A 25,539-nucleotide genomic window follows, 5' to 3' on the forward strand; every position below is an offset into this window, starting at 1 on the left:
TTTATAAAGATTATAAAAATATAAACATCTATAAACAGAAATAGAGATGTAGAAAACAAACATATGTTTACCAGGGGGTAACACGTGTGTACGGTTTTCCTGTGGTCATGTATGGATGTGAGAGTTGGACTGTGAAGAAAGCTGAGCGCCGAACAATTGATGCTTTTGAACTGTGGTATTGGAGAAGACTCTTGAGAGTCCCTTGGACTGCAAGGAGATCCAACCAGTCCATTCTGAAGGAGATCAGCCCTGGGATTTCTTTGGAACGAATGATGCTAAAGCTGAAACTCCAGTACTTTGGCCACCTCATGCGAAGAGTTGACTCATTGGAAAAGACTCTGATGCTGGGAGGGATTGGGGGCAGGAGGAGAAGGGGATGACAGAAGATGAGATGGCTGGATGGCATCACTGACTCAATGGATGTAAGTCTGAGTGAACTCTGGGAGTTGGTGATGGACAGGGAGGCCTGGTGTGCTGCAATTCGTGGGGTCGCAAAGAGTTGGACACGACTGAGCAACTGAACTGAACTGAACTGAGTAACTGAAAAAGGAAGAAGAGAGGAAGAAAGGGAAGCAAATGGAATTAGTGAGGAAATATAGGCATATACAGTAAAATAGAAAATATTAATGTTTTATAATTTTGTAATGTAAACTCATATATAGTTATATATTATAATATTTATATTAGGTGTTTATGCATTTCTGTCAGTAGATACATTTTACTAAAGTATAACTCACCATAGTAAAATTCACTAATCTTAAGTAAATTTTACATAAAATATTATATATGTATACATTCATGAAATTGCCAGCAAAGTCAAGGTATTTCTAGTCTCCAAAATAGACTTTTCTTACCATCTTCTCAGCCAAGACCCCTGTCCCTCCAAAGTACCCACTATTCAGATCCTTAGGAGCTGTTTGCTTTTCTGACTTACATTATGGAATCATACAGAATGTATTTTTAGTGTCTGGCTTATTTTGTTCAACATTAAGTCAGTGACAGCTCTTCATATTGCTGCATGTTGTTCTTTTTCATTTCTCAGTAGTATTCCGATAGAGTGACAGCACCATAATTTATCCACCCTAACTGTGTTCAGCTTGGGTACTCAAAGACAAAGTGGTGAAGAAACACACTAGTTGACCAGGAAAAGAAGTTAAGTCATGATTGTCAATACATGATTCTTTGCCATTGACATGTAAAGGCAAGAAACACAAAGTAAAAGAATCATGTATTGACAATCATGACTTAACTTCTTTTCCTGGTCAACTAGTGTGTTTCTTCACCACTTTGTCTTTGAGTACCCAAGCTGAACACAGTTAGGGTGGATAAATTATGGTGCTGTCACTCTATCGGAATACTACTGAGAAATGAAAAAGAACAACATGCAGCAATATGAAGAGCTGTCACTGACTTAATGTTGAACAAAATAAGCCAGACACTAAAAATACATTCTGTATGATTCCATAATGTAAGTCAGAAAAGCAAACAGCTCCTAAGGATCTGAATAGTGGGTACTTTGGAGGGACAGGGGTCTTGGCTGAGAAGATGGTAAGAAAAGTCTATTTTGGAGACTAGAAATACCTTGACTTTGCTGGCAATTTCATGAATGTATACATATATAATATTTTATGTAAAATTTACTTAAGATTAGTGAATTTTACTATGGTGAGTTATACTTTAGTAAAATGTATCTACTGACAGAAATGCATAAACACCTAATATAAATATTATAATATATAACTATATATCATTGGAACATGGTAATTAATTCAATTAACAGGAAGTCAGCTTCCACGTGAGCAATATATGTATATTCTTCTTCTAACTTTTTATTTTGTATTGGGGGAGACCTGGGTTGGGAAGATCCACTGGAGAAGGAAATGGCAACCCACTCCAGTATTCTTGCCTGGAGAATCCCATGGACAGAGGTGCGTGGTGAGCTACAGTCCAAGGGGTCACAAAGAGTTAGACATGACTGAGCAACTAACATACATAGCCAATTAACAATGTGATAGTTTCAGGTGAACAGCGAAGGGATTCAGCCATACAGACACATGTATTCATTCTCGCCAAATTCCCCTTCCATCCAGGCTGTCACATGACATTCAGTGGAGTTCCTTGTACTATACAGTAAGTCCTTGTTGGTTACCCATTTTAAGTATAGCAGTGTGTATAGGACCATCCCGAACACCCTAACACTTCCCTCCCATCCTTCTCCCCAGCAACCATAAATTCATTCTCTGAGTCTGTTTCTGTTTTGTAACCAAATTCATTTGTATCATTTCATTTTAGATTCCACATATAAAAGATGTCACGCAACAGTTCTCCTTCTCTGACTTCACTCAGTGTGACAATCTCTAGGTCCATGCATGTTGTTGCAAATGGCATTGTTTCATTTTTAAAGGCTGAGTAATTTGCCATTGTATGTTCCTATAAAAAATGTAATCACTGGAAGGAAAATTTTTGGATACTGTTGTGTTTTCACCTTCCAGATCCACTCTCTACCTTTCTCCTTTCTTCCTTTCTTCTTGAATTAAGCCCTTCTTGAATTAAGAGATCTTTCTCCACCAAGATCTCTACTCCAGGAAGCTGACCTGTATCAACAGTTCAATTCCAACAAACTCCTGTATGTTCAGACTTCCACATGGATTCAGCAAATAGGAAGTCCAGGGTGGGGAATGAGACCAGGGTGTTCATTTCTTGGTTTCCTTGTAGTGAGGGGTTCTGGGGCTCATGGTGCCTGACAGAAGTCACAGCTTTCCTTGAGTTAACTCTATAGGACTCTTCCCTTCCAGTTTTCAGTAACCTCTCCCAGCGTTCTCCTGCTTTGGACCTGGGAGTGGTAATAGATGCTGATGATAACCAGGACTTTTTGCACCACCCCTTAGGCTTCCCCCAAACCCTACATACATCAGTTTTGGTAAATAAGCCGTCCTTCAATTAAGTTTGCCCACACTTTGCAGTTGGGACCTGACTGGTGCAAATGTTTCAAATGTGTTTTGTCAAGGTCCATTTCAAAAGAAGGAAAAGTTATATTCATTCTGTTTCACACTCATTCACACAGCTACAAATACACACAACCACACATGCTTGTGCACGCACACACACACACACACACACTTCACATGCACCATCTCTCTTTAGGACTTTTGCAAGCACTTGATTCATATTTCACTTAAAAAATACTGTCACCAGGGAATTCCCTGGCAGTCCAGGGGTTAGGACTCTGCATTTTCGTTGGCGCTAGCCTGGATTCGACCCTTGGCCAGGGAACTAAGATTCTGCAAGCTATGTGGCTCGGCCTAAAAAAAGAGAAAAATACTGTCACCCAAATGAGGTGAATTACCCAACCACCACGCAGCATGCCTGAGAAAGTGTTTATTGGGAGAACTTGGAAGCAGAAGCAGTAACAGGCTTGTAGATTGCCTAGTGCCCATCACATCATGGAAAGTGTGCAGACATTAAAGATGACTGTTCAATTATGACGTTCTGGGAAAAGAATGCCCCGCCCCTCCTTTAGCTGTGAGGCCTTTTAGCTACGTGACAGGGCAGCCCAGTCCCTCCTCTGGTGTGACCATGGCCTGGGGTCCAAGTCTGTTGGTCCAGCTGCGTGATAAAGCAGCCCACGATTTCCAGCCCTGCTCTCTCTTCTTGCATTTCATGCCCAGGAAAGCCCTGGATAGTCGCTGCATGATCAAGCACTAGGTTTCTATACTTCCAGCTGCAGGAACAGGATATGATGCACAGCCCAGACCCGCTCAGTACAGCTCCATGAAACAAATTTTCATTGCCACAGAATCTGAAAGGCTCTGAGAAGCCAGACTGCAGAGAACCAGACTTGGGCAAGACATTCCTTAGTTCTCAAACTCATTTTTCTTTTACATCATTTCAAAACCCATCATGAGGACTCAAGCGTATTTCATATAAAATTATAGCACTCAGGATAACCTCAATATGATACCAACTGTGTTTAAAATATAGTATCAATGTCAAATATTTGTGTTCAAACACCTCACTGGTTGCCTTTACAAGTAAATGTATGAAAGAACTTGGTAATGTGTGTATGTATACATGTGTGTATATATATATAGAAGTATATATGCAAAATATTTTATAGCTGTATATGTTAACTCTATATAAAATTTAAAGATGAATAACATTGGAAATTAATGGCTAACAGCACAATCAGTTTTATTAGTTATATCCCAAATCTCAATTCTTGCTTTAGCAGATATTCTACATTTCCATTAGAAGGCACTTCTTCCTGAGCCACTGTCCACTTAATGCCTGGAAAAGTAACTTAGTTTTGTGATACCTCCTATTCAGCATCAAGCTAAATCTTGAGGAGGCTTTTCCTCAAGAGCATTTATTTATTCTCTGCCTGGAGAAAGAATGAGTGAAGGTCGCTCAGTCATGTCTGACTCTTTGTGAACCCATGGACTATACATGGGATTCTCCAGGCCAGAATATTGGAGTGGGTAGTCTTTCCCTTCTCCAGGGGATCTTCCCAACCCAGGGCTCAAACCCACGTCTCCCGGATTGCAGGCAGATTCTTTACCAGCTGAGCCACAAGGGAAGCCCTTAAATACTGGAGTGGGTAGTCTATCCCTTCTCCAGCAGATCTTTCCAACCCAGGAATTGAATTGGGTTTCCTGCACTGCAGGCAGATTCTTTACCAACTGAGTTATGAGGGAAGCCCTTTATGGCAGAAAGTGAAGAACTAAAGAGCCTCTTGATGAAGGTGAAAGAGGAGAGTGAAAAAGTTGGCTTAAAATTCAGCATTCAAAAAACGAAGATCATGGCATCAGGTCCCATCACTTCATGCAAATAGATGGGGAAACAATGGAAAGTCACAGACTTTATTTTTTGGGCTCCAAAATCACTGTAGATGGTGACTGCAGCCATGAAATTAAAAGACGCTTGCTCCTTGGAAGAAAAGCTACGACAACTTAGAGAGCATATTAAAAAGTAGAGACATTACTTTGCTGACAAAGATACATCTAGTCAAAGCTATGGTTTTTCCAGTAGTCATGTATGGATGTGAGAGTGGGACTATAAAGAAAGCTGAGTGCTAAAGAATTGATGCTTTTGAACCGTGGTATTAGAGAAGTCTCCTGAGTCCCTTGGACTGCAAGGAGATCAAACCAGTCAATCCTAAAGGAAATGAGCCCTGAATATTCATTGGAAGGACTGATGCTGAAGCCAAAACTCCAATCCTTTGGCCACCTGATGCGAAGAACTGACTCATTAGAAAAGACTCTGATGCTGGAAAAGACTGAAGACAGGAGGAGAAGGGGACAATAGAGGATGGGATGGTGGGATGGTGTTACTGGCTCAATGGACATTAGTTTGAGCAAGCTCTGGGAGTTGGTGATGGACAGGGAGGCCTGGTGTGCTGCAGTCTATGGGTTACAAAGAGTCAGACACAACTGAGTGACTGAACTACTACTACTTGGAGAAAGGAAAAAAGACTAGTGCTAGGCTATATGGGATTCAGAAAGAAAAGAATATGTTTTCTCTCTCAGCAAATTATGACATCGTGAGTTAAATCACTGCAAAGTAGGGATGAAGAATGGAAAATAAAAACTGCAATGTCTATTGAGCTTGACATGTAACTTTTTTATTTTGTGATAAAAATGCTTCCATATAAATTTTGTCATAACTACTTTTAGAATGAAACCTTGAAAGTTAAAAACAAATTGTGCATTTTCCTTACCATGTATAGTTAGGAATATGCAGTCATTTTATTGGTTATTGGGTTTCTCATACAAACAGATATCATATCACTTTTAAGAGAAATGTACACAAGTAAGAAGCCACAGTACCAAAGTTACGAGTGGGAGCCTCTGGGCATATAAACTTGTCCTCTCAGTCATCGTACATTCAGTATATTAGTTAAGGCCAAAATCCCCAAAGCACTTGCCAATGGAATATTACACCTTTGGTTCTCTTTTATGCAAGAATTATGAACTAGCAACCTTAATAATGATGAGAGAATGGACTTGTGCATCATAGCTGATTGCTTACATAAAATCTTTTAGCTCTCACTCTCTTTCCCTCAAACCTCTCCCTCCCTCACCAACATGTAAATCAGAAAATGATACTTAATACAAAAGAAACAAACAAATAAAAATATATCCCCAAAGGCAGACAGAACATGACTCAAAGGAAGAATTTATAAAGATAAAACAAGAATGTGAGGGGCAAAGAGGGTGACATAGACCTGTTATAAAAGATATTTCCCATACAAACTTAAGTCTCCACTTCAGAACCCAGTTGAGAAAGTGATTCATCTTATTTTCTCTTTTACTCAATACAACCCACAGGTTCTTAACAATCTAAGTGATTGATAAATGCTTGAAAGGCAGTGTCTTCTTCCTTATCACTGAAGCCTGTTGTTTGTAATGGCAGCTTTCATATTTATTTCTGCAAAACCCAAAGGATCCCAAAGAGGAGCAAGCAAGTTAGGCCCACAGTGTGCTTACAGATGGAGGAGGCTATAAGGGATCAAGCTGCTGGATCAGAGCTGACACTCTGAAGAAGAGGGGCCGGAATGGGATGACAGAGACGTGTAGATGTGGTGAGGTCCACAGTGGTCCATGGAGATGGGTCCTCCCCATCTGTGAATCAATGACTAGGTCCAAGGATAAAGAGTCACCATTCAGAATGAGAAAATGCTTCACACTATGAAAGAGGTTGGTAGAGTTGCCACATGAGAGAATAAAATACAGAATGAAAAAATAATCTGCTTATATCAGGGGAAAATGAATTGTATTTTTAGTTCAGTGAACTTGGGCAGGACTAGAAAAACTCTTTGTAGACTTCCATGCTAACAGACACACAGGGTTTCCACATGAAGCCACAGATAAATCTGGTAAATGGGAAGAAATGATGAACACTCTCAGGCAAGGCAGTAAGGAAAACTATCACTGAAGCCAACAGAGACTGGGCAGACCACATATTAATATCTGCAAGATGCTCCCAGAAGAACTCGTTTTCCGTTGTCGTGATATCATAGCACCGGGCAAAAGTGACAGCGTGAAGACAGAACCAGCTGTTAGCTAACCCAGGGAGAAGATGAAGAAAACTACTTTTCTCCTCTTTCTAGTGTTGGATAGAATGCATGTCCTTGACAGAAGGTCAAAAAAGTTGCCAAGACCACAAATACAGGAAGCAGACTTGGGTGAGATGCAATCACACTCTGAACATGAAGATGACAAGACAGTAAGTCCATTCCTGTCCATTATCATCTAGAAAGTGACTCTATGAGAGGAAAATATCCCTGGTAAGTGTCTATGTTAGTTGCCTAATGGGGAATCTCATGACTGCCTGAAAGAGAAGGAACTGGGAGCAAAAGATAGCAAAGGCTACCTCATAATTCCTCCCTTTCCAACCTTCTTGTAAGACTGGCTTTGGCCACAGAAACTAGGCCAGCATTCTAGTTCCCACACTTGAACACAGAAAACGCAGGTGTTCTGTGAGGACCTACTGGGTGCACCAGTAATCAGACCACAAAGTGTGGCAGGAAGACAGGTGAAGGGGCCTGGGATCAGAAGGAATGTCAGGAAGTGGAGACTGTGACCACCTGACCAGGGGAAGACGACTGTCACGGGGGTTGGGGAGGAGGCCCTTGAGCAGACGAAAGTTCGCTTCTAAATGGCAAGGGAATGTCGTTTAAAGGCTCAACAACTACAACAGTCTCCACCTGCTGGATGTGTGAGTGAAGCAGGCCAAGTGTTCTAATGCGTGTAACAAACGTGTTTATGCTGCAGTCAACAGAGTGCCTGGCAGGGACTGGTTAGCGGGTCATCGCTTCTCGCCTGAGTTAGCTTATCTCTTGGCTCTCTTGGTCATTCCAACATTCCAAACCTTGGTCTGTCTGGGTTTTGTTTTTTTAAAGGGGTCACATTAGCTACACTGCCAAGGATAAACCTTCACACTTACTAGGCGGACACACGGAAAAAAAGAAGATCCTTACTCTTCTTCCTGGCAAGGTTTGTAGGAACCCAGCATGTAGGCAAGAGAATTTAGGCGCAGCTTCTTGAAGGGGGTTCTGGTCCCCTAAACGGGTTCAAAGGAGAATATTTTGCTCCCCTTCTTCTTTTAGGAATGATATGTAGGAGAAAGGACTATGTCCATTTTCTAAAGAAACATACTTGAAAGGTTTCTGCTGAGACCATAAAGGTAAACCCTGTGAGGCTCCTAGGGACACTGGGAAAACAGGAGAGAAAAGGGAGGCTGCAAGTGCCTCCAGCGCAGGCATGATTCAAAGCACAAAGGTTCTGCCCTGGAACAGGCAGGTGGGGTTCCAGCCACAGAGAGGTGCACAATTAAAGCACCAAATGAAGTCAAAAGAATTTTCCAAGGATGAGAACAGGAGACAGGTCACATCTGGCAGAATTCCAGGGCACAACTCCCAGGAGGAGTCTATTGCAGAATCTTCTCATAGATATGGCAGAAGCCCCAAGGCTGAAAAATGTACTCCAGGCTGTAAGAATGTCTACAACAGGCATCCATCTTGTTCTCTGTATTGAAGAGAGGAAATGTGGTCCCAAGTCTTGCATTCATCTTGCAGTTCCGTGAACTTGGGGACTTGACGGGCAAGAGACTACAAGAAGCCTTGTCCCTTCCATGTTCCCCAAACTCCACAGATGCTCAGTGAAGCTAATTAACTCGCTTCTTCGGGTTATCTACAAGAAAAGAGCCCCTCCTCTCTCCTGCCTCCAGAAGCTGGTTCCAGAGATTTCTTCATTTCTTTCCCGGATGACCTTCATTTGTTCCTCAGCAGCATTTACAAGAGGAGTTCTGTGTCTAGGCTGGAGGCAGATTCTTTCATGCATAGACCTGCATGTTGCTGCGTGGTGGCTCAGACATGTGTGTCCCAGGTCCCCGCTGACCTCCTCCAGCACCCCCAGGAGTGGGGCTGGTGGTCACATCTGACCAGTCAGAAGCAGAGTGGGGTGATGAACTTGACCACTGGTCAGGAGACTCTGGGGACGGTGTCAGGTAGGGATGCTCACCCTGGAGGTGACCACTGTGACTGGGTGTTCTCTCAGCAGCATTGGAGGAAGCATAGCTATGCTGTGATGGGGGTGTGGGATACTTACCCACGGAGGCTGGGAAGGGGTGATAGGCTGGGAGAATGGTCTGAGCAACCTGCCCATCCTGCTGGGGCATCATGGCAGTGGGAAAAGCCATACTGGGCAAGCGAGCCATTTCTGGAATCTGATACATGGTGGGCAGGGTACCTGCAACGGCTGGAGGGCAGTTGGACGGAGGCTGGGCAGCCCCAGTTGGTTGGGCAATGCTGCCCTTGGGGATTAGCTGGAAAGTCACAATGGGGGGCAAGGGCTCTCGGGGGGTGGTTAAATGCTTCCCTTCGGGCGGCCTGCTCTGGGGAGCTATGCCAGGGTGGGTGCCCTCAGCTGGAGCCAGGACCATACCGAACATCTCGTTGTACTGGCTCTCATTCACCTCCACGCGGTTCATCCAGTCGGCCGGGACAGGGACTGGATGTAGCCTACCCACGCTCCCTGCGGTGCTGCTGCCTGGGGGCACAATGTGGTGGTGGGACAGCAGCTGGCTCACCGAGGGAAGCACGGTATTGGCCCCATGAGCCAAGGGCTGCATCTCATGAAGGCTAGAGAAAGACAGTGCATGCTGTGCATGGACGGCGCCAGTGGGGGCGGCAGTGGCCAGCATGGGGCTGGGTGAGGCCTGTAAGATTCCAGGGGATGTGATCACTGGGGAGGAGGTGGTGTCGGAAACATATGTGTGTGGAGACTCTAGGGAATCGACGGGGGACAGAGTCACTGAGCTCTCGGAGAGCTGGCCCTTGTCACTCAGAGACTTCTTCCTCCTGTTCCCCTTGGCATCCTTGGCCTCCTTGGCAAGGTTAGGGAGGCTAGTGGGCACGGCACTCTTGGTGTTAGGCCGTCTAGACTTCTTGCCCATTGGGGTATGCTTCAGACTGAGAAAAGATCTGTTGGGCCCACAAATGACGGGTGAGAGTGCAGAAGTCAGCACTGTGCCGGGGGGGCTGGGCGTCACGTTGTACTCGTCCAGCAGGCGCACGATGTCATGGTGCATGCGGTCCCGGGCCACGTCCCGAGGAAGACGATCCATGTGGTCTGTGATGTCCCGATTGGCAAAATGGTCTAACAGGATCTTGGCTGCTTCATAGCTCCCCTCCCGGGCAGCAAGAAACAGGGGTGTCTCCTCCTACAGAAAAAAAGAAAGAAAAAGCCCATGCAGAGTGCATTTTAATAACACTCCTGAGAATACAGCCATGTTTCTCAATCTTTTTGTTATCACTCCTTTAGACATTTTTTCCTAACTGCCTTCCCACATGAAATTTTAACACCACAGATAAAAAGTGTGCACCTACCTATGTACTGAATGGCTATCTGTAATTTATACATAAAGATAAATTATTTTACTTCTCCCCAAGATCCAGCTTTGCCCTACTGAGGGCTATGTTTTCTTAATGGGGAAGTGTGAAATAAAGCATGTCCCTGAGCCATAAATTCACCTGCAAGAGCACTGAGCTTATCAAAATAGAGTTCTAAAAGGAGTAACAGAAATAAAGGTATGAGGGGAAGAACCTAAAGCACGTAGAGAAAAATAAGGGAAAGTGAAAGAAAGAAAGACGAAACATCTGAGACAAAGAACAAAATAATGGAAAAGAGGAAATGAACAAGAGAAGATAAGGTGAGCAACAGAGGGAAGCATGACACGGAAGTCAGAGGAAGCAGGAAAACATCATGGAGCCCAAGAACGGGGCAGGGCTGGAGGACGCGGAGCATCAGGAAAACAAAGAAGAACAAACAAGTGAAAAGGAAGGAAGTGTGTGCGAACAGAACAAAGACCAGGAAAAAGGGAAATGTCAAAGAAAGGCAGAAAAGTTTACACCAAAGTTATCAAAGGGACAGCCTGGTGCACAGTGAGCAGCCTAAGGGTCAACTCTGACATTTCATTGGATAAGCCCAATGCAAGCACTCAGGCACTCTGGACCCATTTCCTGCCCAATCTGCTTCCATCTTTGTCTATCCTTATTACAGAGCAGCTACAGGAGAAAAGGAATGGTCTCATACATAATCCGAGGCACTGCTGTACCTGCCCCCTAGCTCAGAGCCCAGACTGTACCTTGTTGTCCTGCATGTCTCGGTTGGCCCCATTTTTCAACAGCAAAAGGGTTGCCTCCACATTATTCACAGCAGCTGCCCAGTGAAGGGCAGATTTTCCTGCAGGAAAAAACATTTTTATAAGCAGACAGAGTAAGAGGTTATGTCCTACCCCTCCCCATCGGGAAGTGTTATGAGTTGTACAAGGAAACCTTGAACTTCTCAGACAACAGCTAGAAGCCAGTTTTCTCTGGGGGCCCACAGGAAAAATCAAAGATTATCTTCATATTCCCCTATTCTAGAAATACTCTGGTACAGGCTGCCTAGCTTTCAGAAGACCTCAAAGTAAAAGGATCATCTGTCTACGGTACCACATCCTTTGTGTGGCAGAATCTACCCTGTCACATGCTGAAGACAATAACCTGCTTTTTTATTACATGCCAGGATATATAGTTAGAATATCTCACCACCCTACCCCTTCCATGAAGTCAGCTCTCATATCCTCATAACAAGAGTGGTATACCTGGGAACTTATGCAGGAAAACTCTCACAGACCTGCTCTTAGATCCAAGAACTCTCACTAAAAATCCCTTCCCAACTTTATCTATGGACTTCACACTGTCTCAGATCTCTGAACTCAATATTGCAAAAGGAAGACGGAATGAATGAACGAATCTTCAGTGGGTTCGGATCTGAGACAACTCTCTAGGGATCATGCAATAATTCTTTCCTTAGAGGCCTGCTTTGCAGGTAGGAATCTGAATCCCTGCTGCTCATCCCTACCATGGTCATCCACTGCATTCACATCTGCCTGGCAGTTGATCAGCTCTGCCACCATTCCCTCCACAGCCAGCCGGGCAGCCAGGATCAGGGGTGTAGTGCCATCATTCATCCTCGCGTCTAGATCAGTTACTCGGTTGCGGATCAGTATCTAGAATATGAGAAAGTACAGAAAAGAGAGTCAGCTGAATACAAAAAATAATGAAGCTAAGATAAGACAGACATAAAAGCATCAGAGTTGAGGCTCTACAGTAAGTTCCTGGAGGGCAGGGAATGTTTTGCTATCTTCGTGTCCAGGTTCTCCTAGAGTCAATCAACTAATATCTGAGGAATGAATGAATAAAGGAATAGGATGAATGAATACACAAACAGGTGCTCAAGCTCTACAATGGCTTTGTAAATTAATGTACCTCTGCTTTCTAAAGAAAGAAGAGGGAATGTGGAAAAATACCACAACCTCCATTGTGGTGTACAAGTTAAGACGATACAGAATTGCTTTCAATTTCCTCTTAAGGCTAAAATAATAGGGCATCAGGTGTGCACTGTGAACTCATGTCAGGAAAACCACCAAGGAGCAGCTGGAAGCCCATACAGTCAGATAAATCTCGAGGGAGAAGCTGACAGCACTAGTCGGAGGCAGGAGTCATGCACCTGATCTTTTCATTTGGGAGGTTATTTTGCCTCATCAATAACAAAACAAACAAGCAAAAAACAAAGCACTGATGAACAATCAGAAGACTGGTGTTACCTGCTTTACTATGAGCTAGCTGTATATGGTCAGCTCTGCCTGCCTGCCTCCCTTCCTGCTTTCCTATCCAGCAAGCATGACTTTATCATCTGCCTTATTCTCTCAAAGAATCACTGAACAAATATAATGGGTTATTACATGTCTTAATGAAGGGGAAACATTCTAGGTTCCTTAGGAGTCAACTCTTTACATGATCTTTACCTGGAAGACACCTTGGGCATCAGCGGCCACTGCAGCATGGAGAGGGCAGCGGCCCATGTTGTCCTGGGCATTGGCATCTGCTCCTGCATCCAGGAGACGCTTGGCAGCATCGGCCCTTGAGTACCGGGCTGCGAGGTGCAGGGCCATCTCACCCGTCCGGTCTGTCTGTGCTTGGAGGCTGGCACCCTGGTAGACTAAGTCCGTGATGATGTTAGCAGAAGAGTCCTCTGCATCTTCATCTTCATCACTCATGTCTGAGCTGCCTCCTCGGAGAGAAGCCAGCATCAGTGGGGTGCACCCATCTGGAGGAAAAGGAAATTCCAAATAGCATTCAAGGAGGGGAAGGACATTCATGTTCACTTAACCCTATTGCTGGAAGAGCTCAATTTGAAGAAAATTACTCTTTTCGGAAAAAAACCCTGTGCTTCTTGTGATAAATGGCGATTGATTTTCCCTTGATAGTATCCTTTCTGTAAAGAGGAGCTAGTCTCTAAGTTAAACAAGCTTTTCTATTCAAGTTTCTAAGTGCTATGCTTTTTTAAATTGGCCATTTAAAAATATCCAGTATTAATAAACTATATACACTAAGGTACGAACTAAACAAATTTTCTATTCCTCTGCTTTGGGATATTATTTTTTTATGCCACTAAAATCTATCCCAAATAATCACCCTTTTTGTTGCTGAACATGCATTATGTGAGGGCTTCCCTGGTGGTTCAGTGGTAAAGAATCTGCCTGCAATGCAGGAGAGGTGGGTTTGATCCCTCGGTCAGGAAGATCCCCTGGAGGAGGGCATGGCAAAGCACTCCAGTGTTCTTGCCTGGAGAATTCCATGGACAGAGGAGCCTGGCAGGCTACAGTCCATGGGGTCGCAGAGGCGGACACGACTGAAGCAACTTAGCATGTATGCATGCAGAAGGTGAAACAAAATGAAATCCTGCCTCTTTTCTCATACAAATTTTATTTCTGTAAGCCTGTTTGCCTTAGACATTCATTTCCTCAAGCTGATTTCCAGTCTGATTTCCTCGATCACTGAGTGGGGCAAACACAGGGATAAGGTGGAACCGGGGGTGGGCATGGCGCAGTGAAGAGAGAAGGCTCGCAGGCACTAACCTGGGCCGCGGACGTTCACATCCAGCACGTCCACCTCTTGTTCTGCCTGTGGAGGGGTGAGAGCCAGCGATGGTGTCCTACGGATGTCTGCAGCTTCCAGGTGCTGCTGTGTCCATGGACGCCGATCGATGGGGTCATCTTCTTCTGAGAGCAAAGCCTCATCTTCAGCCTGAAAGAAGAGGTAAACTCTCCTGATCACTCTGGTATGCCCCCAGGATCTCTCCCAATTCTTTGACTGACTAACTTCTAGCTACCCTTCAAGTAGAGTGCAGACTTTAATTCCTCCTAAAGAACACACGCTGCTCACTCTCCTTAACGAAGCGTTGTGTTAGGTGCTTACACAGCATTGCATGGCAGTTCCCACTGCTACCTGAAAGGTTCCTCAGGACAGGGAGCAAGCCTTGTTCAAGGCTGCCTCCTTGTACCCTGTATCCACCCCAATGCCCAGCACAGAGCCAGCATTCAGGAAGTATTTGCTGGATAGTTATTATACTTTTAAAAGCAGCTGACCTTTACAGAATATTCAGTATGTGATAGAAAACAGGTAAGGCAATTCACCCATATTGAAAGAATCATTATTATTTTCCCTATCTTACAGATTAAGGATAAGTAAACATAAAGAGGTTAAATAATGTGCCAGAGTTTGGGACTTGAATCCAGTCCTGACTGTAGTAATTTTCTTAACCATCATGCCTGTTTTCCTCAAGTTTATTTCCTCAGAATATCCGTGGAATACATGCATATCCCAGCCGTGTATGTCTATGGGTGAATGGTCTCCTTTTTCATGTCAGACCCAGCCCAATGTACCTCTTACTGCTATATGGCTTTCGTTTCCAGGGATCAAGATTTAAAGCCTCCAAACTCAGTGATCACCGGCTTTCCTCCACTAACTAACTCCACCTTCCCTTGAAGTATCCAGAGAGAATAAGGGAGAGATCTGGCTATGAAAGAAACTGGTGTTTACACATAATAGTCCTTATTCAAGTACCATCAACCTGACATTTGAGGAAGGAAGCATGTTTGTTTTATTATTTTTAAAGAGTTCTTTCTGAAAAACTTACATAGTAACCCAAGGCCATCAATGACCTAAATATTCCTGATTTTTGAAACAACCTAGGATAGTCAAGGCCTGGGCAACATGTACAGACTACCACCCTTCTCTCCCATTCATGATACTCTAGATACCAAAGGACAGAAACATGAAATATGAGCAGACAATGGCTAATAATGATGCTTCTACCACGGCCAGCTTACCTTGGCTTTCTTAGGCTGGGGCCCTTCATCATCGACCCAGTGTTCACTCGTTCCGGAACCAATTAGGTTAGCCTCTGAGACTTGCACTGAGAGATTTCTAACATGACAGAATCATGAAGGTATAAAGAACAGGGTTATATCATAAAAGGACATAGAAATTTTCATAATTTTTCTGCCATCACACATTCTCATGGCTACAGTCAGACTTTCAGGACCCAGGGAAAAAATGGGCAATATTATATCCCATTGCCTGAGTAAAAATCATTTCCTTTCCCACTAAGCAAGAGCTTACGACAAAGGCATGTCTCATCACAAAAGCTGAGCATCCTTGTGATAATATATACAGAACTGAAGCATCCAGACTCTCATTTTATAGCCACAAGCAGGCATTCAGCATCATGGGCAAGTACAGTAGCATGGCATGGCCAGAACTCTGAATTTAAAATCATGATTCAACAAGATTTGATTTTCCACTTATCCATACTTGTTACTACTGTGAATATTAGCTTGTTGACAAACTCTTACTTGAGTCCCACAGCATCCTGGCCCACTGGCTCACGACGTTTGTGGTTGCTGGAGTCACGGCGAAGGGTGAAACCTTCAGGCAGCCAGAGGGAGCCATGCTTGCGCTTTCGTTTTGCCATGATAACCCCCAGCAGGATAATAAACAAGATAATGACAACGGCAACAGCAAGCAGATAGAGAAGCGGAGTGCGTTTTGGGGCCAGAGATTCACCTGCAAGTGCAGAGAGATAGGGAAAGTGGTGAACAAAACATCCACCTCTCAGTATTCCCACTAAACTCCTTCAGAGAACAACTTGGACCTCGCTAGCCCTGAGAAACAGAGCGCTGCACACTGTAAGCTGTGCCCCGTTCTCTCTGCCTGCAAGTGGCATTCCTTAGCACACTTTCCCCTTAATTTTAGAGCTACTCACTGACGACAGACACAAGTGGGTACGACAGGGTCCCCTGGATGGCGTGAGAAGCCAGAAGAGCTGCTGCTGCGTCTGTGTTCTTAAAGCACTGGTCTGAGTCTTGAACACACTGGCGGTTGTCAATCTCCAGAAATACCTGAGAGCTGTGGGGAGCCAAGGAGAAATGGCGAGAAAATGTCAACCCAGGAATCTGAGGTAGACCCGCTTCCTCACCCTCAGCCTTGGGCTCTCTACCTCTGGGATGCTGTCTCCAGGAAGATCCCAGAAATTAAGATATGGTTTACATCCTAATTCTCACTTAGGGTAGGCTACAGTCCATGAGGTCACAAAGAGTCGGACATGACTGAGTGACTAACACTTTCACATTCTTGGTTTGGCTGCATCTAACTGCTTTGACTTTTAGGCAACATAAGACACATTGAGAAAATGGGGTGAAGTTGCCTTTGGTGGGCTGCTTCTACCCCTTCCCCCTTCCGGTGTATTCAACGGTACATACAGCTACTCTAGAAACATACCCCTACCTTTTTCTTTTTGTTCCTTACTCTCCTTTCTCTCTGCATCCGTACTCGAGCTAGCTAGCAAGCTGAACATTGTGAGATACCAAAAAATCCTGAGTGTGGCTGACATAATATATGCAGAACATCACCCTAAAGAGAAGGGCCTTGAAAAGAAGTCCAGGATTAATACAAAGAGGAGTCATCACTAGAAGGATTTACGCCAACTCTGGCAAATGGTTAGATTCTAGCACATGAGGAGCCCGTTCTGACGTCCTGCCACTTGACTCGCTTCAGCCCACTTTTCAGGATTCCAAGATCAAGGCAAACCTTGAGCACTGACCGTAAAGACTGGTATTACAGGCTTGTGTTATTCGGTTGACTGTTTTGTTTTCTGACCTTCCATCTTGATAGATGCAGTTGCAGTTATGATATCTGTGTATCAAAGTGCTCAGCTTGATAAAATTAAGCTTTAAGTTCAGAAATTAGACACCTACCCAGCCACTTCCTGTTCTTCATCTCCAGGAAGGGACCTGCGTGTCAATCTCTGCTTCTTCATGGCAGCTGACTTCCCACCATAATAGGGGTAGACCATGAGCTCCCCCTGTGCATCCCGTTTGATGCGGAGGTTGGTGTGGAGCAGGGTGCCCAGTGCCCGCAAGAATCTGCGGGCATCCTGGAGCAGCTGTTCAGGGGGCATCAGCACCACAATGACGAGGGTGCCCTCTGCCAGGTTTTCTGGCCGGTCCGCAGCACAGTCCAGCCCATCCCAGCCACACTCCTCACTGTTGCAACCCTGGTCACAGTGGTTGTCTTCGTAGTGGTCTGCACAGTACTTGTCATATCTAGGCAGAGGGAGGCAGAGAACATGGTAAGATCACAGTGGAGCTCTGTTTTCCACTTGGAACTAATGCGGATTTTCCTACCCATCTTCTACAGCTCAGATTAGATCCTGAATGTCCTCTGAAGCCTCTGTGACTCTCCGTGCCTGACTGCTTACAGTATATACAGTCTATACACCTTAGCATCAGTGAGTGCTCTCTGAATGAGAAACAAAGCTACTCACTAAACTCATGGGCCCCTAGGCAGCTTGTCATCATGTTAAATCAGATTTGTAAACAAATCTGAAACAAAAATACCTGGCTCATGTTTTCTTTATTTTTATATCCATTGCCTCTGGGCTTCCAGCAGTAAAACAAGACTCTAGAGAGTGCTTCCACAAACTGGAAAGTAGCCCCATACCAACAAGAGATGCTGTACAGTTGACCTTTGGCCCATTTGATATGGCCCATTTCTTTTCTAATCAAGACTGTATCTTTACTGTGGAAGGTAGGTGGCGAGAAGTGTGTCCCACACAGGATACCAGATCTAATTCGTACAGCATCTTTCAAACATTGGGAAATGGAAACTGACTCCCAAAGCCCGTTGATGCAAAAATCGTTTGATTTCCACTCACCCCTTCTCCCTCCTCACTCCTATCCCTGATGGTTACACCACTCGGTCCAACTTGCCACTCTAGCTCAGTGAGATCAGGAGTCAGGAGGAGCTGTATCTGCTCTGGCAAGTTCTTGAACTTCCCAAGTCTCCCTTCCCTGGCCTGTTAAAGGCCATTAACAACACCTATGCCTCACAAGGTTGTTGAGAATTAATCAGGGTTGAACCAAATGGGATGACTAAATGGAAAGCTATTATGTAACCCACAAAGCCCCCTACAGTTGCAGCAGTGAAGACCAGGAGGGTTAAGCTGACTAATCTAGCAGATGCTTCCCGATAAGTCTGGAGGGGAAACCCAGTCTTAGGGAAAGGCATGGGATGAATAGAGAGGGGTACAGACCTTTGCAACCATGCTGCAGGCAGATTATGTGAGAGGCTGCCTGACAGTGGGTAACACTTCCAAAAGTCCATTCCCCTGGGAACCTGTGACAGCAGCAGGCGAGGAAGCAGAGACAGGCAGAGGGAGAGTGGCTGTGCAGTGAGCGTTTCTGCCCCTCGGTCAGCAAGGGAGAGCACAGGGTAGTGTGTGATGGGGCAGGGTGGCACCAGGGAGAAGAGGGCAACTGGTGCCAGTCCAGAAGGCGGAGGTGGCTTGGGCAGAAGCACTGGAGTGGTTAGCAGCAAAAGAACAAGAGACCGAGGTGTGTTAGTGACAGCGCTGACCCTCAGTTCTGGGGACCCTGGGCGCTTACTTGCATGTCTTGCTACTCTTCTGGCATTCAAAGTTGTCAAACAGGCACTCGGCCGTGTTGCACAGCTCGTCGCACTGGTTGTTGATGTACTCCCAGCAGGGCAGCGGGGAGGAGCAATTGGCCCAGGGGTCTTCCATGGTGAGGGAACAGTCCCCCCCGTCCCACTGGCAGGCATGGCTGTTGCACACGTCATCACAGATGCCGTCCCGAGCTTTGTCGGCACAATACTGGCTCAGGCAGGTGGCGGGAGGGGTGCTGGTGGGGGTGCTGTAGAGTTCACAGTGGCTGCCCCGGAAGGGCGGGGCACACTGGCACGAGTAGTACGGAGGCTGGCGCTGAGGGTGGCAGCTCCCCCCGTGCTGGCAGGGGCTACTGGCGCAGCCCGAGTCGCAGTCCTGGGGGTTGGGGCAGAAGCAGCGGGGGCCCGAGGCCGTGTGCACACACTGCTCCCCTCTCCTGCACTTCACCTGTCCGCAGCTGCTCTGGCACCGCACCCCAGAGAAGCCCTGTGAGAATCAGTGGACGAGTGAGGATGGCAGGTGACTCGTGAGGGCAGGCCCCATTCTCCCCTGGGCCCCTCACCGCCACACCTCTAGGGAGGTAAAGACTAGGCTCTTGAGTAAGATCCCTCCAGGTAGCCTCCTGGACCGAGTTATAGGAAGAGACTTCTTCAAGTCAACCTACAGGTCAGGGTGGTGGTTCCAGGATGAATACAGAACTTTTTTACTCTTAAGAGCTTGCTTCTAGAAATGAAGTCCGGAGTTCACATTAGGATAAGGTGACCCTGAACCTATTAGCACCTTTCCAAATCATCAGTAGATCACTCATACAGTGACTTTACAGGGGAAAAAACACACTTCAGAGGATCAGATGTCTAAAAGACTTTCCTATGTCATTTCGTACTTGGACGCCTGGCTCAGTCCAGGCCAAGGTTACTGGACAGGTTTCCTTTTGATATCCCTCTACTCATCTGTTAGGAAGCTTTTAGCTTCTGGCAGGAGCAAAAGTGTTTGCAGAGCAAATGGCTAACGTTAAGACTTCCTTCTAGTTGAAGAAGCAATCTGTTCCCAAATAACTGCTGTCGAGGGATGTGAGCAGAGTAGCATTTCCAATACTCTGTCCCAGTCTGGGCGGCAAGACTACCCCTCCAGCACAAGACCCAGAAGCCAAATACACTAGCCCTGTTCCCAAGGGAATATCCCACTGCCCTCAGTGCTTCTGAGGACTGACAGTCACAGATCAGGGAGCTCACTGTTTCCCGAAGTATTTTAATAGTTTTAAGAGGAAAACGGAAGCACTTTCTCCTAAAGAGGCTAACATTAAGAAACGTCCCCACCAAGAAAGCTCCCCACCGAGCTCGGAAATGCCAGGTTTCGTCTTGGCTCTGTCACAGGCTATATGGAATTCAGTAGGCACTGTGGCACTCACCGGGGGACAGCGACAGATGAAACCATCGGGCATGTTGCTGGCCACAGCACAAGTGCCTCCATTCAGGCAAGGCATCTGGGGACACACGTCGACGAACGTTTCACAGTGACGACCTCAGAGTAGAAAATGAAAGGGGGTTTTAAAAGGTGGAAGCAGTAACTCAGGTTATTGAACAGGATACTACTGGGATGTGAGCTAGTCAAAGGATTAGAGAGGGAGCAAGAGGTGTGAGAATTGAGTTCTAAGCCTAAGGGGACAAGAGAGGATGAGGAAGGCACACGCCAGATCCCAACATCCTTGGCCCATCATCCACTCAGGACAGTTCCCTCATCTGTCTTATCTATAGTAATAAGTGCAAATGGCACATGACTGAACTGACTCACAAAACAAGATGTGTACAAAAAATGACTAACTCCTCAAAAAAAAAAAAAGAAAACGACACCTAAGCTCTTTTAAAGGCACTTTAGCTTTCGTAAGTCAAAAGCATTTAGCAAAAATTCACTGCATTTTGTTAACACTGTCTACTTCATGAGACAGGCTGCTGCTGCTGCTGCTGCTGCTAAGTCGCTTCAGTCGTGTCTGACTCTGTGCGACCCCATAGATAGCAGCCCACCAGGCTCCCCTGTCCCTGGCATTCTCCAGGCAAGTACACTGGAGTGGGTTGCCATTTCCTTCTCCAATGCATGAAAGTGAAAAGTGAAAGTGGAGTCACTCAGTCGTGTCCGACTCTCAGTGACCCCATGGACTGCAGCCTTCCAGGCTCCTCCGTCCATGGGATTCTCCAGGCAAGAGTACTGGAGTGGGGTTACAGTAGCCTGGACAGGCTACACCAGGCCAATACATCTAAAACAGTGATTAACATATCTATGCTACTATAGGTAAAACCGATAACTAATAAGAACCTACTGTATAGCACAGGGAACTTAACTCAGTAGTCTGCAATGACCTACATGGGGAAATAATCTAAAATAGAGTGGATTGATGAATATGTATAACTGACTTACTTTGCTGTATAGCAGAAAATAACACAACATTGTAAATCAACTATATTGTAATAAAAATTAAAAGGAAAAACTTTTGGGACAGGGGCCATGGCTAATTCATGTTAATGTATGGCAAAACCCACCACAATACTGTAAAGTAATTAGCCCCCAATTAAATTAATTTTTAAAAATGTCGATTTGCAGTTTATATTGAATTTTCATCAGTGACATCTGTTTTAAAATGTTCCAGCCTTTCTGTAACCTTATTGGCATTGTTTTAAAACACAGCTTATGTTAGCATTACCTACACAGCTTGTGTTAGTAGAAACTAACACAACATTACAAAGCAATTATATTCCAATAAAAATTTAAAACAAACATACCAAAAACCCCCACAGCTTAACATTCCCACCATAATTGTGATTGAGAGTCAAAGGATTTTTCAATTTCCAGGTGTGGAAAACAGAAACACCACTTCTGGCTGCTGCTGCTGCTGCTAAGTCTCTTCAGTCATGTCTGACTCTTTGCGACCCCACAGACGGCAGCCCTCCAGGCTCCCCCGTCCCGGGGATTCTCTAGGCAAGAACACTGGAGTGGGTTGCCATTTCCTTCTCCAGTGCAAGAAAGTGAAAAGTGAAAGTGAAGTCGCTCAGTCGTGTCCGACCCTCAGCGACCCCACGGACTGCAGCCCACCAGGCTCCCCCGTCCATGGGATTTTCCAGGCAAGAGTACTGGAGTGGGGTGCCATTGCCTTCTCCGCCACTTCTGGCTATGGGACCCCAATTCAAGGTGGTTTCCACTCCTTTCGTGTATTTCCTTCTTTCTTCCTAGGGCTCATCAGCACTTCCAGATAAAGGAAGCCTCAGAGGTAATGAAAGGAACAGGAGTCAGTGGTCTTCTAGTTCTCAAGCATATCATGACCAGTGTGAGACGACAGATTTGTTCATAGTCTTTCTGTCCAGGGTTGCCTCAAACATATGACGTTCATATTGGATTGTTTCTCTTTTGATGCTGTACCTAGGTGTTTTCCATATTTCAAAATCTACCTCCCCCCCTTTTTTTAAATAAGATTCCAAAGTTCTTAAAGGTAATATATCTTTAAAACTGGAAGGGGGGGATGTCTGGATATAATAAGCCTAGAATGTAGCACAGTTCAACTTTCCAGATTACTAGTAAGCAGACTAATGCAGACTGTCATCTGACTTCCAAAGAATACTTCTACAGCAAAAGATTTGAGCTGACCCCAGAGTGCAAGACAGATTTCCGGGTAACTGATGGCACTGCCATATTTAGATATAAACAGCTATTTTAGTCCCCCAAAGTCACCAAGTTGCCATTCTCCAGAAATAATTAGTAACCATCTATGATAAAACCCCTATTCGGAGGCAGGACTCACTCATCTTTGTAATCTGTGATGAACACAGCCAAGTCTTAGCGTGCAGGCCCTGCTCGTGACCTCTGAAGTTTTCCTGTTCATACCCTCATCAGTTAGTTTTTGGTTAAACAGCCCAATTTGGATCTATTCCCTTTAATCGTCCAAGAAGACCCTAAACTTCTTTGGATCCCAGGAGGTAGAAAGGTCACTATGGCAGCAACAACCCAGGCACTCAAGTCGCTACATGCCACAGGAGGCAGGGTGACAAAACCAGAGTTAGATATAAGGTTCCTGAACATGAGATGAAATGAGTTCCAGAGATGGATGGTGGCATAACAATATGAATATCCTCAATACCACTGAACTGCATACCTAAAAATGGTAAAGATGGTAAACTTTATTTATATGTATTTTACCTCAATTTAAAAATGTTACTTTGCTCAACTTCTCCCAACATTCTATTTCTTTTTTTCATATTTCTGCTACAATAAGATGTAATTAATATGTAACAAAAGAGATAGGATCTCTCAGGAAACACAAACATCTGTGGAGCACAGGCCTAGGAAAAAGTTGGGCCCTTGAATTAAGCTGGTCTAGATTTTCACCCTTGCACCTCTGAGGGCAGCCTGGACTGCATACAGCTCACCAGCGACTACCTGTGGCCTTCCCTGGTGGCTCAGATGGTAAAGAATCTGCCTGCAATGCAAGAGACCCGGGTTTGATCCCTGGGTCAGGAAGATCCCCTGGAGAAGGAAATGGCAACCCATGCCAGTATTCTTGCTTGGAGAATCCCACAGACAGAGGAGCCAGGCAGGCTACAGTCTATGGGCCAGAAAAGGTTCCCTTGGTCTAGACGTGTCATGCAGGGCCCAGTTTCCTCACTGAAACCCCCACCCCACTGCGAGGCAGAGTGGCTGGGGAAGCTGGAAAGGTGCTCAGCTCACCAGTGAAGGTGCTGCGGCAGACGCACAGGTAGTCGTTGGTGAGCTGAATGCAGTCCAGGCTGCCCTCAGAGCTGCAGGGGCTGGACAGGCACTCGTTGATGTCCCCCTCGCAGCGTTCTCCAGCAAAGCCTGGCAAGCAGCGACAACTGTAGCCCCCAATCCTGTCTACGCACTGGCCACCATTAAGGCAGTGGGGACCTCTGGCACAGTCGTCAATGTTCTCTTCACAAAGCAGGCCTGGAGGAGAGAGAGGAGGGAGAGGAAATTATGACGGTTCTTGGAACGCTGCCTTCCAGGAAGGGAAAACCAGCCCTGGTGGCATTTCCACAATTAGTCAGGCTGGAACCATTTTGGTCAGGCAGGGCATAACACACGCTTGACCCAGGATTGTGCCCATCCTCTTGGACACCAGTAAGCAAAGGATGTACTCAGGGCTTCTCATGTACTCCCCACACAACCCAGTGATGAAGCAATCCCTTAGGGCATAGCTAGTATTATTTTTCCACTTGAAAGGTGAGGAAATTGGAACTCAAGAGAGATTTGGTAACTTTTCATTAATTTATTTGTTTTGATTTAAAATATAAAAACAGTTAAAAAGAATATAACTATAAATAAATAGACTACAAGTAATCACTGGTAAGAATTGGAAGTAAATTTTGAATCACACGAATGACTTTTTCTGTAAAACAGTGTAAGTGCACAAATATCAAAAAAATAGAAGGGAAATATCCTGTTGAGAGCTCAAAGGTTATTCCATTTAAAACAGAACTCATTTAATGTGCTATAGATGTAAAAGGCCCATCAAGTATGAACATCCGTACATATTTTCGAGGAAGAAACAAAAGAAATCAATGACTATTCTAGAAGTGATTTCATGATCAATTCAAAAAAATTACAGAAGAAAGAAAAACAATACTGTATTCTTACCACTTGTAATAGCAAGACTATTGGAAAGAAAAGAAAAATGTTTTCTTTTAAAAAAGGCCTCAGTTTCAACAGCAATCAGTTCAGTTCAGTCGCTCAGTCGTGGCCGACTTTTTGCGACCCCATGAACTGCAGCATGCCAGGCAAAAGATAAAATATCTAAGAATAATCTTAACAAGAAATGCACTACACCTACATGAAGACTTAAAAGTAGACCTAAAAGACACAAAAGGAAACTTGAATAAACAGAAAGACAATGGGTTGGTCAGGAAGACTTCTCATTCTAAAGATGTCAGTCTTCTTTACACAGATTCATAAATTTAATGTGACCTCAATAAAAACAGTAACAGGATTTTTAATGAATATTACCGCTAGAAGTAATTAAAATTAACCTCTACTTCTCTTTCAAGTACTGAGCAGAAAACAACTCTCCTTTAACAGAACAAATCTTCAAATATTTAAAGGCTGTTTCTCCTTAGTTTTGACTTCCCTGTTAATCTCACTGCTCAATAACTAGCCTACTACTGGGGAACTTTTCCATTCTAATTTAGCCAACTCCGAACTCAAGAAGGAAAGCCAAAATCCACTGACCCAAAGGTTTAAGACAGTATAAATATTTCTCTAACATTCTATTCTCTTTGATGAGAATCAATTTTCCACCATTGTGGATGGCTTTTTCTTTTCACATGCTGCTCAGAGCAGGCACCATTATAACTACATCTCTTCTAAAAAATGATACTCCAAGCTCTTTCCAGGAGATTGTTTGCAGGCAAGGGAATGCCCCTGATGGAATGATGGTTCCACCATCCACCATCTAGGGTTGCATCTCATTAGGTCTTATTGTAATTCTTAGTTCATTCTTGGACCATCAACCTTCTCCCCTTGGGCTTACGAAAACAGGCAAATGTTTTCATTTCATTTATTTTCCCACTTTATGGAGGCAAGACTTGAAGTTCAGAAAAATACACGAGCTGGTAAATACAAATAATTTATTCAAGAGGCTACTGGTTGTTTTCCCTCGAAGTACCAAGAGATCTTGCTAACCAGGTTA

The 25,539-nt window shown here is 44.8% G+C and overlaps 1 protein-coding gene across 3 annotated transcripts in view; it reads right to left on the bottom strand.

Moving 5' to 3' along the window:
• Positions 1 to 5,598: 5,598 nt before the first annotated feature.
• Positions 5,599 to 25,539, bottom strand: part of NOTCH2 (notch receptor 2) — a 216,215-nt gene continuing 196,274 nt past the window's right edge. For all 3 annotated transcript variants that reach the window (XM_069602391.1, XM_069602372.1, XM_069602382.1), the window contains 12 exons: positions 23,565 to 23,801; positions 20,263 to 20,375; positions 18,835 to 19,340; positions 17,146 to 17,493; positions 16,155 to 16,297; positions 15,745 to 15,955; positions 15,220 to 15,316; positions 13,966 to 14,134; positions 12,853 to 13,154; positions 11,907 to 12,054; positions 11,146 to 11,243; positions 5,599 to 10,221 (listed from right to left, as the gene is read on the bottom strand). In XM_069602391.1, coding sequence (XP_069458492.1) covers positions 8,833 to 10,221; positions 11,146 to 11,243; positions 11,907 to 12,054; positions 12,853 to 13,154; positions 13,966 to 14,134; positions 15,220 to 15,316; positions 15,745 to 15,955; positions 16,155 to 16,297; positions 17,146 to 17,493; positions 18,835 to 19,340; positions 20,263 to 20,375; positions 23,565 to 23,801 — 3,761 coding nt within the window. In that variant the 3' untranslated portion in view covers positions 5,599 to 8,832. The remainder of the gene's footprint in view (positions 10,222 to 11,145; positions 11,244 to 11,906; positions 12,055 to 12,852; positions 13,155 to 13,965; positions 14,135 to 15,219; positions 15,317 to 15,744; positions 15,956 to 16,154; positions 16,298 to 17,145; positions 17,494 to 18,834; positions 19,341 to 20,262; positions 20,376 to 23,564; positions 23,802 to 25,539) is intronic.

This window comes from Ovis canadensis, chromosome 1 (genome assembly GCF_042477335.2).
Source record: "Ovis canadensis isolate MfBH-ARS-UI-01 breed Bighorn chromosome 1, ARS-UI_OviCan_v2, whole genome shotgun sequence".
Lineage (NCBI taxonomy): Eukaryota > Metazoa > Chordata > Mammalia > Artiodactyla > Bovidae > Ovis > Ovis canadensis.